Below are 16,167 nucleotides of genomic sequence, written 5' to 3' on the forward strand. Positions count from 1 at the left end.
AGGTTGGGAGGCTTTTTTTTTTTTTTTTAAACCTTCTGAGATGGAGTTTCGCTCTTGTCACCCAGGCTGGAGTGCAATGGCACGATCTCGGCTCACTGTAACCTCTGCCTTCTGTGTTCAAGTGATTCTCCTGCTTCAGCCTCCCGAATAGCTGGGATTACAGGCACCCACCACCATGCTTGGCTAATTTTTTGTATTTTTAGTAGAGGGGTTTCACCATGTTGGCCAGGCTGGTCTTGAACTCCTGACCTCTGATGATCCACCTGCCTTGGCCTACCAAAGTACTGGGATTACAAGCATGAGCCACTGTGCCTGGCGATTGGGAGGCTTTTGCAGTAACCCAGAGCGCTGTGATGAGGGCTGGACCTGGTTGGAAATGATGAGAAAGGTGAGAAGTGGTTAGGTCTGGCATATAGTTTGAAAGGAGAGTTTAAATGGGTTAGATGACAAGAGAGAGACGTGGCTCTGAAGGCATAGTAGCCCTTGCCCTGCTGGGCCGGATGAGACAGGCAGCCTAGGGCTACTACCGCACCCTGCGGGCGGCTCAGGACCTGGGCCAGCGGAGGAACCAGGCAGTGGTGCTGGCCAACTTCGGGACCCTGTGCCTGCACGCGGGTGCCAGCAGGCTGGCCCAGCACCACCTCCTGGAGGCCGTGCGGCTGTTCTCAAGGCTGCCCTGCAGGGAGTGTGGCCGGGACTTCACCCACGTGCTCCTGCAGCTGGGCCACCTCTGCACCCACCAGGGTCCGGCCCAGCAGGGCAAGGGCTACTATGAGTGGGCCCTTCCAGTCGCTGTGGAGATGGGCCATGTGGAGAGTGAGTGCCCCGGTTCCTCCTGTTCACCTTCCGGGGCCACTCGCATCAGGGCACACCTGGGGTTTGTGATTCAGAAACAAGTGGTGGTTTTTCCACCATCGAAAGTGCTGAGTCATGGCCAGCAGCAGATGTTGGCAAGCGCCCTGGAGACAGGCGGTTCCCATGCAAGGCCAGGCCCTCTGCCCTACTGGGGCAGCCAGCTCTTCCCAGTTTGCCCAGGGACCATGCTGCCTTGAGCACGGAAAGTCCTGCGTGCTGGGAATCCCTAGCCATAACCCTGGGATCAAGACAGGCTCTGCTGAGCTGGGACTTGGGGCCCCTCCATGAGCCAGGCCCTGAACGCCGGTTCTTGTGCCCGTCTTATCTGCTTGGTGTGTTGGCAGGCTGCGCACCTGTCATCCCACTTCACAAAGGACACGGGGCGGGTGATTGCCCGAAGCCGCAGAGCAGTTCATGCAAAAGCAGCTCGTTGTGCAGTGTGTGCCAGGCCCCACCCATAAATGGGGCTTGTGGGGTCCTCGGGTGGCAGGGACTGAGCGTGGGAATGTGAGTTTTAGGCCAGAGAAGCCACAAAAGGGTGAGTGGCGTGATGGCGGGGCAGCACTTGGCCCCGGGTTAGGGAAGCCTCTTAGTCTGGGACCAGAGGGTTGAGAGGATTTAGTCAAGTAATAGGTGGTGGTGGAGGGGCTGGTGGTGTAGCCTGTGTGAAGGACCAGGGATAAGCTAGTGGGGGTGAGTGGTGGTGAGTGAGTGGGGGTGAGTGAGCGGGGATGAGTGAGTGGGGGTGAGTGAGTGGAGGTGTGATGGGGGTGAGTGGGAGTGTGAGCGGGGATGAGTGGGGTGTGAGCAGGGGTGAGCGAGTGGGGGTGAGTGAGCGGGGACAAAGGGGGTGTGAGGGGCGGTGAGTGAGTGGGGGTGATTGAGTGGGGGTGAGTGAGCGGGGATGAGTGAGTGGTGGTGAGTGAGCGGAGGTGTGATGGTCAGTGAGCGGGGATGAGTGGGGGTGAGTGAGCAGAGGTGTGATGGGAGTGAGTGATCAGGAGTGTGAGCCGGGATGAGTGGGGTGCGGTGGTGAGTGAGTGGGGATGAGTGAGCGGGAGTGTGAGTGGAGATGAGTGAGTGGGGGTGAGTGAGCGGAGGTGTGATGGGGTGAGTGAGTGGGAGTGTGAGCGGGGATGACTGAGTGGGGGTGAGTGAGCGGAGGTGTGATTGGGGTGAGTGAGCGGAAGTGTGAGCGGGGATAAGTGGGGTGTGAGCGGGGGTGAGTGAGCAGGGCTTATGCAGGGAGGTGCAGAGTTAGGAGTGCGTGGGTTGGGTGCTGGATGGTGAGAAGCTCTTCTGGAGAGCTAAGCAGGGCCTGGGGCCTCAGGCTGTGGCTTGGCCTTTTCCCCAAGAGCACTGGGGAGCCATGGAGTGCTATCCAACAGTCACTGCAGACTGAGCAGTGAATGGACAGTAGGTGGGCAGGGCTGTCCGAAATCTAGGCCGCAGAGGATAGATGAGGAAGTTGAGTCCAGGGAAATGGCCGAGACAAGGGATACTGTTGTGGGTCCCCTCTGCCTTGCAGTGCTTTGTCATGGCATAGTGAGAGCACTCAGAGCTGCCTCCTGTGGCCTGGACCAGAGCCCCAGGGGCTGTGGCCAAATCTGCCCATTTCCCAGCACAGGCCTGGCACCCACTCCTGGCCCTAGGAGGGATGAGATTTTGGGAAGGACCATGTGAAGGGGCCCCGGTCCCACATATCTGCCCAAGGAGGGGTGGGGGGTTCAGACCCAGGCTTCTTCCCCAGGGGCATTCTCTGACTGGAAGGAGACCCTCCAGGAATCCAGCGCCCCAACCCCCACTGCAGCCTCCCGTGGCTCCTGGCACAATAGCCTGTGGCACCTCCTCCTACGAGGCCCTCCCCAGGGTGCTGGGGGATTCAGACTTGGAAATGCAGGCCAGGGAACGGGGATCATGCCTCCCTATCTCCCTACCCTGCCCTGAATGGTCAAGGAGACCGAGGGCGGCGCTGATACCCCACATGCTTACTTGGGGTCATTTTTGAGTCACTTTTGGTAGTTTGTGTCATTTTAGGAGTTTGGCTGTTGTGTCTAGATGGTCTGATTTGTTGGTGTAGAGTTGTTCGTAGTGTTTTCATGGAATCCTTTTATTTCTGTCAGGTTGGCAATAATGTTTCCTCTTTCATTTCTCATTTTAGAAACTTGGGTTTTTAATTTTTTATTTATTTCTTTTTATTAGAGATGGGGTCTCATCATGTTCCCCCAGGCTAGTCTTGAATGCTGGCCTCAGCGATCCTTCCACCTCGGCCTCACAAAGCGCTGGGATGACAGGCGTGAGCCATGGTGCTCAGTCTCTGATTTCGGTCATTTGTGTCCCTATTTCTTTTCTTGGTCAGTCTGGTGAAAGATTTGTCAATTTTGTTATTATTTTCAAAAAACCCACTTTTGGTTCTGTTGATTATCTCTTTTGTTTTTCCATTCTCTGTATTTTTACTTCCCATTTCCACTCTCATATTTATTATTTTCTTCCTTTTATTTGCTTTGGGTTTAGTTCATTCTTTTTCTAGTTTCTCAAGGTGGAAGGTTAGGTTTTTGATTTGAGATTTTTCTTCGTCTTTGAATGTAGACATTTACAGTTATAAATTTCCCTTTCAGCACTGCCTTAGCTGCATGTTGGAATTTTTGATACACTGTGCTTTTTTTTTTTTTTTTTTTTTTTTAAAGACAGAGTTTTGCTCTATTGCCCAGGGTGGGGTGCAGTGGTGTAATCTTGGCTCACTGCAACTTCTACCCAGGTTCAAGCCATTCTCATGCCTCAGCCTCCCGAGTAGCTGGGATTACAGACATGCACCACCCTACCCGGCTAATTTTTATATTTTATTTTTTTATAGAGACGGGATTTCACCATGTTTCCCAGGCTGTTCTCAAACTCCTGGACTCAAGCGATCCTCCCGCCTCGGCCTCCCACAGTGCTGGGATGACAGGCGTGAGCCACCGCGCTGGCCCGGGCTGTGCATTTGTTTGCATTCTTCTCAAATTAGTTTTCAGTTTCCCTGATGGTCTCTTTGACTCACTGGTTGTTTAGGAGTGTGTAATTTCCACATATTTTTGAATTTCTCACATTTCCTTCACTGTTGATTTCCAGTTTCATGCCAGTACAGCTGAAGAACACCTCTGCTTTGGTCTCAGACCTTCTCCATTCACTGAGGCTCATTTTGTGGCCTGGCACATGGTCTGTCATGGGGAATGTCCCATGGGTGCTCGAGAGGACTGTGTATTCAGCTGTTGTTGGGTGGTGTGTGTAACAGCTGTCCATTTGGCGTACCTGGTTTCCTGTGTTAATCTCCGGAATGTTTCTGGCACTAGAAAATCAGAAGCTTTCCACTGTTCCCAGCGCCCTGGCTTTGGGAGAGGTCAGTGAGCCTGTGGCTTGGGAGCCTGGTTGCATGAGAGAAGCATGTGTGGGAAAGCCAGGGCCCAGCTTTGAACCCCGTTCCCCCAACATGATGCCGTATGTGGCAGACATGATGCTTGGCTTTGCTCTCTCAGGGTTCCATCTGCGACAGGGGCTACTTGTGCCCCTGGCCTCATCAGCTCAGGCTGAAGGCGGCCCTGGTCCTGGCCAGAGAGGCTTTGTGAAGCAGAAATAGATGGCCTGGTGCAGGGGCCGAGCCTGGCCAGGACCTCAGCCCTGGGAGTTGTAAAGAAGGCCGGCCTCTACCATGAGCATCTGCACCAAGGTGTGCCCATGTAACTGTGTGTTCGGAATCTGTCCTGAAATGGGTGCATGGCCTGTCTGTGCTCAGTCTCCCCACCTATGGGGCCCAGGCTCACAGAGGTGTGAAAGAGGCAAGCATGGCGCAGGGTCCTCCGAGCCCAGCCAGCCTCGCTTCAATGCTGGGAGACTAACGTCTTCCATTTTGTCTTCTGCCCAGGCCAGCTGCGGTCCTTCCAGCGGCTGTGCTACTTCTACGGCACTGTCATGCCCAGTGAGGCCCAGTGTGTCATCTACCATGAGCTCCAGCTCTCCCTGGCCCGCAAGGTGGCCGACAAGGTGCTGGAGGGGCAGCTCCTGGAGACCATCAGTCAGCTCTACCTGTCCCTGGGTACCGAGCGGTAAGGGCTGGCTTTGCAGTGGTGGAGGTGGGGACGGGCAGGGCAGGGAGGGGGGCACAAGAAATCTGGCCCAGGACCCCAGCAGCCCCTCTCCTTTTGATCATTTGGTTCCTTGGCATCAGATGCTTTGAGCTGGTGGGCCTGGGGTCGTTCCAGGGCTGCTGCTGGCCCGTGAGTCCCAGCTTGAGCCTCCCTTGTTGGGTCAAAGGTCATCTCCACCCCAGCAGAGGCAGTACGTGCACTCGGGCTGTTCTTCCTACTATGGTGGCTTTTGTCATCTGACCTCTGACTGCCCCGAATCTTTACTCCTGGCCTTCATCTGTCCCCTTAAATGTGACCACAGCAGCCACCTGTGGCTTCTCTCCCACAGAAGACAGAGCCAGTTGTGTCACCTGCTTCCCTGGGGCAGGGTTTCAAGGTCTCACATCCCATATGTGGCCTACTCGGCTTCCCCCAAGCATCCTGACCTGGTGGGGTAACCATGGCCCTGGCCACTCCACCCACAGGGCCCAGTGACATTGCTGCAGTCACACCCCGTCGAGTGTCAGACTTACTGAGAGAGCAGGGAAGGAGCCAGATTCCATGGGGACCTGGGAGACTGGCTCCAGTCTTGGCCTCAGGTTCACAGAAGGAAAATGGGCCAGTGTGCTAGAGCCATGCTTCTCAAAGTGTAGTCCCTGGACCAGCAGAGCAGGATCCATGTCACCTAGGAGCCTGTGGCAAGTGGGAGTTCTAGGGCCTGCCCCAGGCCTGTGGAGCCGGAAGCTCTGTGGGCAGGGCCAGCAAGCTATAGGGACAGGCCTCCGGGTGACTGTGATACCTGCACACCTTGAGAACCATCGGCCCAGATAGCCTCTGAACACTAACGGCTCCTGGTGCGTCTGGAGAAGACACAGGCCATGTCTGGAAGGCAGGGGAGATGGACTAGCACACTCCTCCTGCCACAGGGCAGCATGATGCTCAATTCCCTCAGAAGGATATCCTTCATCTTTTCCATGCTGTGTGTGTTCACCCTGGCCCTCCCAGTAGCCTGGGAAGGGCAGAACACTGCACACACAAGAGGGCCGTTCCCAGTCCGCACATTCCAGATTCATCTGTCACCAGACCCACAGGAGGAGGCAGACTGGTTCCAGGAGGATGAAAGCCCTTGTTCTGACACCTGTGTCTGATTCCAGGGCCTACAAATCCACTCTGGACTACACTAAATGAAGTCTGGGGACTTTCATTGATCTTCAGAAGAAAGAGAAGGAGGCGCGTGCCTGCCTGCAAGCAGGGAAGATCTACTACAGCCTGCAGCAGAGCGAGCTGGTGGACCTGTACATCCAGGTGAGTGGCAAGGGATGCAGGAGGACCCCTGTGCTGTTCACTCTCTGTCCATCCACCCATCCATTCATCTGTCCATCCATCCATCTGTCCATCCATCCATCCATCATTCATCCATCCTTTTCTCATCCATCTATTCACCCATCTATCCATCCATTCACCTGTCCATCCACCCATCCATTCATCCTTCCATCATCTATCTGTTTACCTGCTCATCCTTCCATCCATCCATCCATCATCCATCCATTCTTCCATCATCTTCCCATATACCTGTGGGTCCTTCCATCTATCCATCTATCATCCATCCATCCATCCTTCCATCCTTCCATCATCCATCCATTCACCTGTTTGTCTTTCCACGCATCCATCCATCCATCCATCATCCATCCCTCCGTCCATCCATCCATCCCTCCGTCCATCCATCCATCTATCATCCATCCATCCTTTTATCATCCATCCATTCACCTGTCCATCCATCCATTCACCTGTTCGTCCATCCATCCATCCTTCCATCTATCTTTCCATCATCCATCCAACTGTTCATCCTTCTATCCATCCGTCCATCCATCATGCTTCTGTTCACCTCTTCGTCCATCCATTCACCTGTTCGTCCATCCTTCCATCCATCCTTCCATCCATCTTTCCATTATCCATCCAACCATCTTCCATCCATCCATGATGCTTTCATTCAGCTGTCCATCCATCCATCCATTCATTCATCATCCATCCTTTTATCATCCATCCATCCATTGAGCTGTTCATCCATCTCTCTGTCCATTCTTCCATCCTTCCATCATCCATTCACCTGTTCATTCTTCCATCCATCCATCATCCATCCATCCTTCCATCATTCATCCACTCGCCTGCTCATCCTTCCATCCATCCATCCATCCATCCTTCTATCATACATCCATTCACCTGTTCATCCTTCCATTCACCTGTTCATCCTTCCATTCATCCATGTATCGTCCATCCATCCATCCATTCATCCATCCATCATTCATCCATTCTTTTATCATCCATTCATTCAGCCACCATCCATCCACCTGTTCGTCCATTCATCCATCCATCCTTCCATCATCCATCCATTCACCTGTTCGTCCTTCCATCCATCCATCATTCATCCATCCATCCATCCATTTTATCCATTCATCCATTTATTCATCCATCCATCTATCATCCATCTATCCTTCCATCATCCATCCACTCACCTCCTGTTCATCCTTCCATCCATCCATTTATCCATTCATCCATCCATCCATCCTTCCATCATCCACCCATCTTTCCATCATCTATCCTTCCATCATCCATCCATTCATCTGTTCATCCTTCCATCTATCCATCATCCATCCATCCATCCATTTATCCATCCATCCATCATCCATCCAGCCATCATCCATCCATCTGTCCATTCATCTATCCATCCTTTTATCATCCATCCTTTTATCATACATCCATTTATCATCCATCCATTCATCCGTCTATCCATCCATTCACCTGTTCATCCATCCATCCGTCCATTCATCCTTCCATCAACCATCCATTCACCTGTTCATCCTTCCATCCACCCACCTGTTCATCCTTCCATCCATCTACCATTCATCCATCCACCATTCATCCATCCATCATTCATCCATTCATCCATTTATCCATTCATCCATTTATCCATTCATCCATATATCCATCTATCATCCATTCATCCTTCCATCAACCATCCACTCACCTCCTGTTCATCCATCCATCCATCATTCATCCATCTATCCATTTATCCATTCATCCATCCATCCTTCCATCATCCATCCATTCATCTGTTCATCCATCCATCCATCATCCATCCATCCATCCATCCATCATCCATCCATCTGTCCATTCATCCATCCATCTGTCCATTCATCCATCCATCCTTTTATCATCCATCCTTTTATCATACATCCATTTACCCGTCTATCCATCCATTCACCTGTTCATCCATCCATCCGTCCATTCATCCTTCCATCAACCATCCATTCACCTGTTCATCCTTCCATCCTTCCATCCATCCACCTGTTCATCCTTCCATCCATCTATCATTCATCCATCCACCATTCATCCATCCATCATTCATCCATTCATCCATTTATCCATTCATCCATTTATCCATTCATCCATATATCCATCTGTCATCCATCCATCCTTCCATCGACCATCCACTCACCTCCTGTTCATCCATCCATCCATCATTCATCCATCTATCCATTTATCCATTCATCCATCCATCCTTCCATCATCCATCCATTCATTTGTTCATCCATCCATCATCCATCCATCCATCCATCCATCCATCCATCCATCCATCATCCATCCATCTGTCCATTCATCCATCCATCTGTCCATTCATCCATCTGTCCATTCATCCATCCATCATTCACCCATCCATCATTCACCCATCCTTTTATCCATCCATTCACCCGTCTATCCATCCATTCACCTGTTGTTCCATCCATCTGTCCGTTCATCCTTCCATCATCCATCCAATCACCAGTTTATCCTTCCATCCATCCATCATCCATCCACATATCCTTTTATCCATTCATCCATCCATCCATCATCCATCCATGCTTCCATCATCCATCCATGCTTCCATCATCCATCCATCCTCCTGTTCATCCTTCCATCCATCCATCATCCATTCACCCATCCATTCATCCATCCATCCATCCTTCCATCCATCCTTTCTCCCATCCATCCATTCACTGTTCGTCCATCCATCCATCATTCATCCATCCACCCACCAATCTACCTATTAATCCATCCCTCCATTCATCTATCTGTCAATTTGTTTATCCATACATTCATCTACCATCTATCCATCCATATGCACATACATCATCTACCCTCCACCCATCCATACATTATCTACCCACCCATACATACATACAGACATACACACATCATTCCACCCAGCCAGCCAGCCAGCCATCCATCCATCCATCCATCCATCCATCCATCCATCCATCCATCCACTCATCCACCCATCCAACCATCCACCCATCCACCCATCCATCCACCCACCCGTCCGTCCATCCGTCCGTCCATCCATCCATCCATCCATCCATCCATCCATCCATCCATCCATCCATTCATCCATCCATCCATCCATCCGTCCATCCATCCATCCCAGCATTAATCTATCCACACACTCATCCATCCATCCATGTGTCTACATCTCCTCATCCATTCATCCATCCATCCACTCATTCCTAAGCCACTGCTGAGCACCTGTTGTGTGCCTTTTTCCTCCCTCCAACTGGTTCCCTCATATCCTCCCCCAGTGGCCAGCATCTTCTCCCTGAGGGCAGAGGCGCAGCCCCTCACAGTGCCCAGCACCTGCTCAAATACAGCACATGCTCAAATAATGTGACCACTCAGTTAACACACAGAAGAACTTGCTCCAAGCAACACGTGGCACATCTCCTTACAAAATGAATCTATCATAGTGGCTGTTTTCAGAGGCTTTCCCAAACACAGTGTGATCCGGAACAAATTGTGAAGCCCACGAGCCTGGTGAAGCTTTCATTACTGAGCACCTGCTGTATACCTCCTTGAGCTGAGGAGAGGGATCAAGAGCTCATGGCCAAGAGGGGACCAGGCCCACCCACAAACACTGTTGATGTGGCAGGGATGTGGCAACGCAGAAAGGAGCCAGGGGATGGGCTCCCAGCAATCTGGGGGCCACGGAGACTGGTTTGAGTGCAGGGGGAGTGGGCTAGGGCTAGCCCTGGTGGTAGGATTCACAGGTGTCGGGCTCCTGGGCTGCAGCTGCTCAGTCATCTCCTGGCACTCAGGTGCATCAGTTCATTGTCCTCATGTCAGTGGTGGGGGCAGCCCTAATGCACAGGGTCTGAAAAATGCTCAGGTGTACCTGTAGTGTGTGAGAGGAAGGAGGCTGGAAAAGGTGGGCATGGCCACCTCACCAGGTGTGGGTCTTGAGGGAACTTCTGTCTCCTTTCAGGTGGCACAGAATGTGGTCCTGTACACAGGTGACCCCAACCTGGGGCCGGAGCTGTTTGAGGCAGCTGGAGACATCTTCTTCAGTGGGGCCTGGGAGCAGGAGAAAGCTGTGTCCTTCTACTGGGTGAGCTGGCCTGTGGGCTGATGTGGGTGGGCCTCAGGGGGGCACCTGGAGGGCTGAGGCACAGGTGTGGCAGGGCAGAGGCCTCCCACCTGGAGGCAGGGCCACCCATGCACATGCTAGTTTCCAAGTGGTCTCACCGGGCATGATATTGACCGTGCCCCTGCCCGGGACAAACGCTCGGGGCCTGGATGTGACAATGGCTCTACCCTTGTACCTGATGATCTCAAGCAACCATGAGCGGGAAGTTCTGTCCCCATCTTTCAGATGAGGAAACTGAGGCTCAGAGAGGCACAGGGACATGTCAGAGGACACACAGCATGTCAGTGGGAGGCCCGGGTCTGCATGCACCCCGAAGTGGGACGGCTTCTCCCTTCCTCTGAGCTCACGGTGTGGCTCAGCCCTGGGCACAGATAAATATGGTGTTTTTAGAGCAGAGAGGAGTGCTGGCTCCCCCGAGTCAGACCCCCGGTGACCAGGTGGGAAATACGGGTCTGAGGCTGCCGGGTGTAGCTGGATGGGCCTCAGGTGACTCTTCAGCCCCCAACTTGGGTGTCTGAACTGTGTGTTATCCCAGAGCACAGAGCTGTGTGGAGGTACAGGTGTAGCTGGGGTGTGGGAAGCTCCAAGCACATGTTTGAGCTCTGAGGAGGGCGCTGGGCAAGGTGGGTGCTACGGGAAACCTGACCCCACCTGCCTGTGTGGTAGGACCGGGTCCTGGCCCTGGCAATGACTACAGGCAACCGCAAGGCGGAGCTGCAGCTACAGCTGTGCAACAAGCTGGTGGCACTGCTGGCCACACTGGAAAATCCCCAGGAGTGCTTGGAGTTTGCCTACGTGGCCCTAGCACTCAGCATCACTCTGGGTAAGTCCCCTGAGCCCCACCCTGCCAGGACCCACACTTTGCCAGAGCCCAGCCTCCAGGACTGCAGGGCAGGAGCTGAAACAGCTGCTGGATTTTCCTGGTCTCCTGTCCAGGCAGGCAGATCTGCCCAACTGGCTTCCCCGTCCAGCTGTGCGGCACAGCCCGAGGTCTCACGCAGTGCAGAGCTCCCTGCCTGACTGAGCTCTGTTTCCTCTGCCTGTTCCCGCTGCTGACCACAAGGGCCGCCCAGTGTGCCCTCTGCCTTCCAGACATGCCAGGCATCTCGTTGGTCCCTGTATGTGCCAGGCTGAGTGGCATATTCCCTTTCTCTTGTACCCTTCCCACCCTCATCAACCACCCAGCTCTCTGGCTGATAAAATCCCAATTCCCCTTCCAACAGTCTGCCCCTTAAGGCCGGGCATCCCCTGGTGCTGTGCCAGGGTCGTCTGTCCCCCTCCAGAGACAGGGAACCCTAGGCAGGCCGCATGCCCCAGCGCCTTGTGCCCTGTGGCCCAGTACACAGTAGGTGTGCAGCTGACTCCCCAAAGTAGGGGGCTCCGATTGTGACACACCCAGGAGGAGTCGGATGTTATGTCTGTGGGTTGCCTGGAGCCGGGGTGCCTGGGAGCACCTGGACTGCATGGCTTTTGGGCTCCCCTGGTTAAAACCAGTGAGCATAGGCAGGTGGCTATGTGTAGGCACAGAGCTGGGCCATCCAAGTCCGACTTTGCCAAAGCCTCACAGTAGACAGGGGCAGGCCTTATTAATTCTGCTTTGCAGATGGGAAAGTGAGTCTGGGAACCCAGAAGGGACCGGCCAGAGCTGCCCAGGTGACCGCAGGTGCCTGCAGGCAAGCCAGGTGTACTGCCTGGGGTCTGCATACCTGCTCCAGAGGGGCCTGTGCCCTCCCTGCCCCAGGGAGCCACATCCTCACACCTGCCCCTTTGGCCTCCACCCCAGGGGACCAGCTGAATGAGCGCATGGCCTACCACCGGCTGGCCGCCCTGCACCATCAGCTGGGTCATGGCAAGCTGGCAGAGCACTTCTACCTCAAGGCCCTATAGCTCTGCAACTCGCCGCTGGAGTTCGACGAGGAGACCCTCCACTACGTGAATGTGTACCAGGTGCTCGGTGACATCATCTTCTACGACCTGAAGGTGGGTGGGGAGGGGCAGGGCTTGGGGTGTTCCCGGCCCCCTTGGAGTGGGATCTCCACCCAGACCCCAGAGGCCTGGGTTCCAGCCTTCCTTAGGAATGGCCCAGTGGCCTCCATGGAGCTCTGCAAGTGGCTGGAGGAGCCGGCAAGGTCAGCAGATACAACCTAGCTCCCAAGCTGGCCAGGCCCCACCCTCAAGAACTCAGTCTCAGCCAGGGAGGCTGACACATGAGTAGGCAATGGTGTCCTCTGGATAAAGAAGGAGGATTGCAGTCGGGGGGCCCTCCTGGAGGAGATGACACCAAAGCTGATTCTTGACAGTCAAGTGTCAAGTTGCATTTAACAAAGAAAACAGGGTCGGGAGAAGGACATTTCGGAGGACGGCATCATCCTCACATTGAATCAACGTTGCAAGATCCAACCCAAATCCTGGCGCCTCGTCTAGGAAGCCTGCCCAGGGTGCCAGCCTGCACTGGGCAACTCCTTCCTGGAGTTCCAAGACACCTTGAATTTTCACATCACCCAGGAAGGGTGGGGTGGGACCAGTGTCTTACCATTGGGTTCACAGACAGGGAAACCCCAGCTCAGGGCAGGTGCGGTGGGGCGGGGCCCCAGCCAGCCAGGCTGAGGCCTTGCTGGGTCGGGTCTGTCTCGAGGGGAGGTGCTGTGCTCCCTCTGCCCCCAGCCCTGCAGGGGTGGAGAGCTGGGACTGTCAGACTCAGACCTGGGGTGTCTCCACCCCTCTGCCCAGCAGGCACCGCCCCTCCTCAGCATCGCACCGGCACCGCGTCAGTGCTCCTTATGGGCTGAGGGGCCAGGGCACTCCAGTCCTGCGGCCGAGATCTTGGGGGCCTTAGAACAACATGAGGAGCTGGGGCAGCCCTAAGACCCCGCCGCATATCCCCCACCGCAGGCCTGGGGCTGCCCGGAAGGCCCCCGCCCAGTGCTGACGACACCTGGTGGTCAGAAGTGGTCCCTGTGGCCTCCCAAGTCCCAGCCAGACAGGGAGGTGCCAAGTGTCAGACCTAGAGGGACGCTGCTCACCGCTCAGGGGCTCGCCTGGGACCCAGGTGGACGGGCCTCCCAGAAGAGGCCTTTCTCTGTTTTGGTCAAGCCTGCCGCCCACTCCGCCTGCCCAGGAGGAAGGAAAGGGCCAAGTAGTACCTGAGAGGCCAAAGTCCACGGTTGGGGTTGAGGGGCAGAGGCCTCCTTCACCTCCTTCCCATGCACAGCCCTCCTTCCCATGCACAGTCTTCCTTCCCATGCACAGCCCTCTGGGCCTCATCGTGACTATGCTGTCAGCGCAGGCCAGCTTCCCACAGGGAGGCCCCCTTGGAATTCCCCAAGGGCGGCTGTCTTTCCAAGGCTACACCCTCCTCCTTGTGTAGTAGGCTCTGGACCCAGGGCCCAGAGGAGTAGGAGAAAAAGCCGGGCTGCATGGGGCCTGGAAGGCTGGCAGAGAGGCAGGGGTAAATGGGCATCTTTGCCGATTGCCTCTAAAAAGGGGTCCCCTTTAGTCTACACGTGAGAGCGAGCCCTGGAATAGGTAGGATTAGGTGTGTCCTGGCTCAGCCTGCCACTCACTAGCTGCTGCACACACTACAGGCACATGGAAATGCACACGCAAATGCACACGGGCACAGGCACACGCACACACAGGCGCGCACACACAGACACGCACACACACACAGGCATGCACACAGGCACACAAACACGCACAGACACACAGGCACCCAAATATGCACAGACACATGCACAGGCACACGCAGAGACATATGCATTGGCTGGCTCCTTCCTGTTTAGTTGGGATGCCCCCACCCCTTCAGGAAGCCTTTGCCTTCCACCCCTGGCTGAGTCTGGGGCCTCCTGGGCCCCCCACAGGCTCCTGGGCTTCCCTCTGCCACAGCCCGGGCCACCCTGTGTGGTCAGTGTTCACTCCCAGGTCCCTCAGACTGGGAGCAAGGACATTAGGCTCAGCCACGTACCCAGCACAGAGTCCAGTGTTCGGCTGGGCCGGGGGGCATTGGATGAGCAGTGGCGGTGACTCGGGGCCTTCTCACGCCCCTGCGCCGTGTGTGGGGCGGGGCAGTGGGGGAATGGACTGCTGCATCTTGGACTTTGTCCTTGGCCCTGGGAGTCATCTTGAGATGGTAAAGAGGGACAGGCTAGGCATGGGTCTTAGAGAGGTCCCTTGGGTGACCCCATGTGGAGGAGGCGCCTGGGGAGAAGCCGGGTGGGGGATGGGAGGGTCAAGGAGGAGGTCTGGGAGACGGCATCCCAACCCAGGGATGGTGAGTTTGAGCCAAAGATGCATTGAAAATGGGAGTGGATGTCTGGGGAGTCACACTCCGTCAATATTTCAGGGAACATTGCCAGAGAGAACACCTGTGAGATGGTTTTGTACCTGGCCTGTCCCGTGGAGGGCCTGGAAATGGTCAGCATGGACAGGGGCCAGAGGGGAGCCTGGGTCACTCAACGCTGTGCCCCTGCTGTGGCTTGGAGCCACGGGCCCTGCATGGAACTCTCAGAGCAGGCAGGATCTGCCCTGACCTCAGCCCATGGGGAAAGCAGCCACTGCCTGCAGAGAGGGTGGCACTGGGGCAGGAGACTTGGGGTGAGTGGGGCGTAGGGGCAGTCAGGAAGGCTTCCAGGGGTGTCAGGGTCATCCCCACCTCCTGCAGCTGAGACCACAGCAGTGTCACAGGCTTCAGGGATCATGGGGTGAGCCAGCATTGGCTGGACATGTGGAATGACCTGGAGACAGGAACGGCCTCTGGGAAGACGGGCTCCGAGTCCCCCTTTTGCTGAGCATGACCTGTCCCCTTCAGGACCCGTTTGATGCAGCCGGGTACTACCAGCTGGCACTGGCAGCCGCCGTGGACCTGGGCAACAAGAAGGCACAGCTGAAGATCTACACGCGGCCGGCCACCATCTCCCACAACTTCCTCCTGGACCGTGAGAAGTCGCTCCTCTTCTACCAGAAGGCCAGGACCTTCGCCACAGAGCTCAACATCCGCAGGGTCAACCTGCCTCCTCTGCCACTCTGCGGGTGGGCCCCCTGGTTGGCCCCCAGCCACCCTCGCTGAGGACAGCATCCGAGGGAGTGGGTTTTGTGCAAGGAGGATGGTCTCCTCCCTCTCCTGGTGTCTCCCGTGGCTCATTTTCTGGGAAATGGAGGCATGAAAGCAGGGTTCAAATAGCAATAAATGGTTTTTTTTTTGCAATAACATACCGAAGTCCCCAGGGCATCCTTCCCTGTGTGCTTCCTGGGCTGTGTCTGGGGGCCATCTCCTTCCCTGGTGGCAGCCCGCTGATCTTGGGGATGAGAACAACTGTGAGTCCAACAGACCTGGGCCAGGTCATCATGAGCCTCGGTTTCCTCGGCGGCCAGAGGGGAGATGGTGGTGGAACTCTGGGCAGCTCCTTGCTCTCCCTGCTCAGAGCTCTTGCTGTAGGTCTCGTGCCGCCCTTGCCTTTAACCTTCAGGCCACTGTGCCTGGATGTGGGGGCTGCTAGTGTCCCTGTTCGCCATTGAAGAAATAGAGGCACAGAGAGGTTAGGTGTCTGGCCCACCGTCACACAGCAGGTAGGGGCGGAGACGCAGAGCCCAGTACACTGACCACCACACCACCCTGCCAGCCTGCAGCCAGGAAGATGTCCCCCATTAGGACCCAAGGTCAGCTCCTGGACCTCTCTTGTGGTGTCAGGAGAGCCACAGGCCAGTGAGGGTGGCCCCAGGGATCCCTCACTCAGTGTCCTCTGCTCCCAGACTTGGTTG

The 16,167-nt window shown here is 55.3% G+C and overlaps 1 protein-coding gene across 1 annotated transcript; it reads left to right on the forward strand.

Moving 5' to 3' along the window:
• Positions 1-3,898: 3,898 nt before the first annotated feature.
• LOC144341497 (SH3 domain and tetratricopeptide repeat-containing protein 1-like) lies at positions 3,899-15,618 on the forward strand. Its single transcript, XM_078005056.1, has 7 exons — positions 3,899-4,231; positions 4,754-4,934; positions 6,110-6,260; positions 10,249-10,371; positions 11,077-11,233; positions 12,194-12,390; positions 15,218-15,618. Exons 1-3 carry the CDS (start codon positions 4,048-4,050, stop codon positions 6,141-6,143), a joined length of 399 nt encoding a protein of 132 aa, XP_077861182.1. The 5' UTR covers positions 3,899-4,047; the 3' UTR covers positions 6,144-6,260; positions 10,249-10,371; positions 11,077-11,233; positions 12,194-12,390; positions 15,218-15,618.
• The last annotated feature ends 549 nt before the right edge of the window (positions 15,619-16,167 follow it).

The sequence above is a fragment of the Macaca mulatta genome, chromosome 6 (genome assembly GCF_049350105.2).
Source record: "Macaca mulatta isolate MMU2019108-1 chromosome 6, T2T-MMU8v2.0, whole genome shotgun sequence".
NCBI lineage: Eukaryota > Metazoa > Chordata > Mammalia > Primates > Cercopithecidae > Macaca > Macaca mulatta.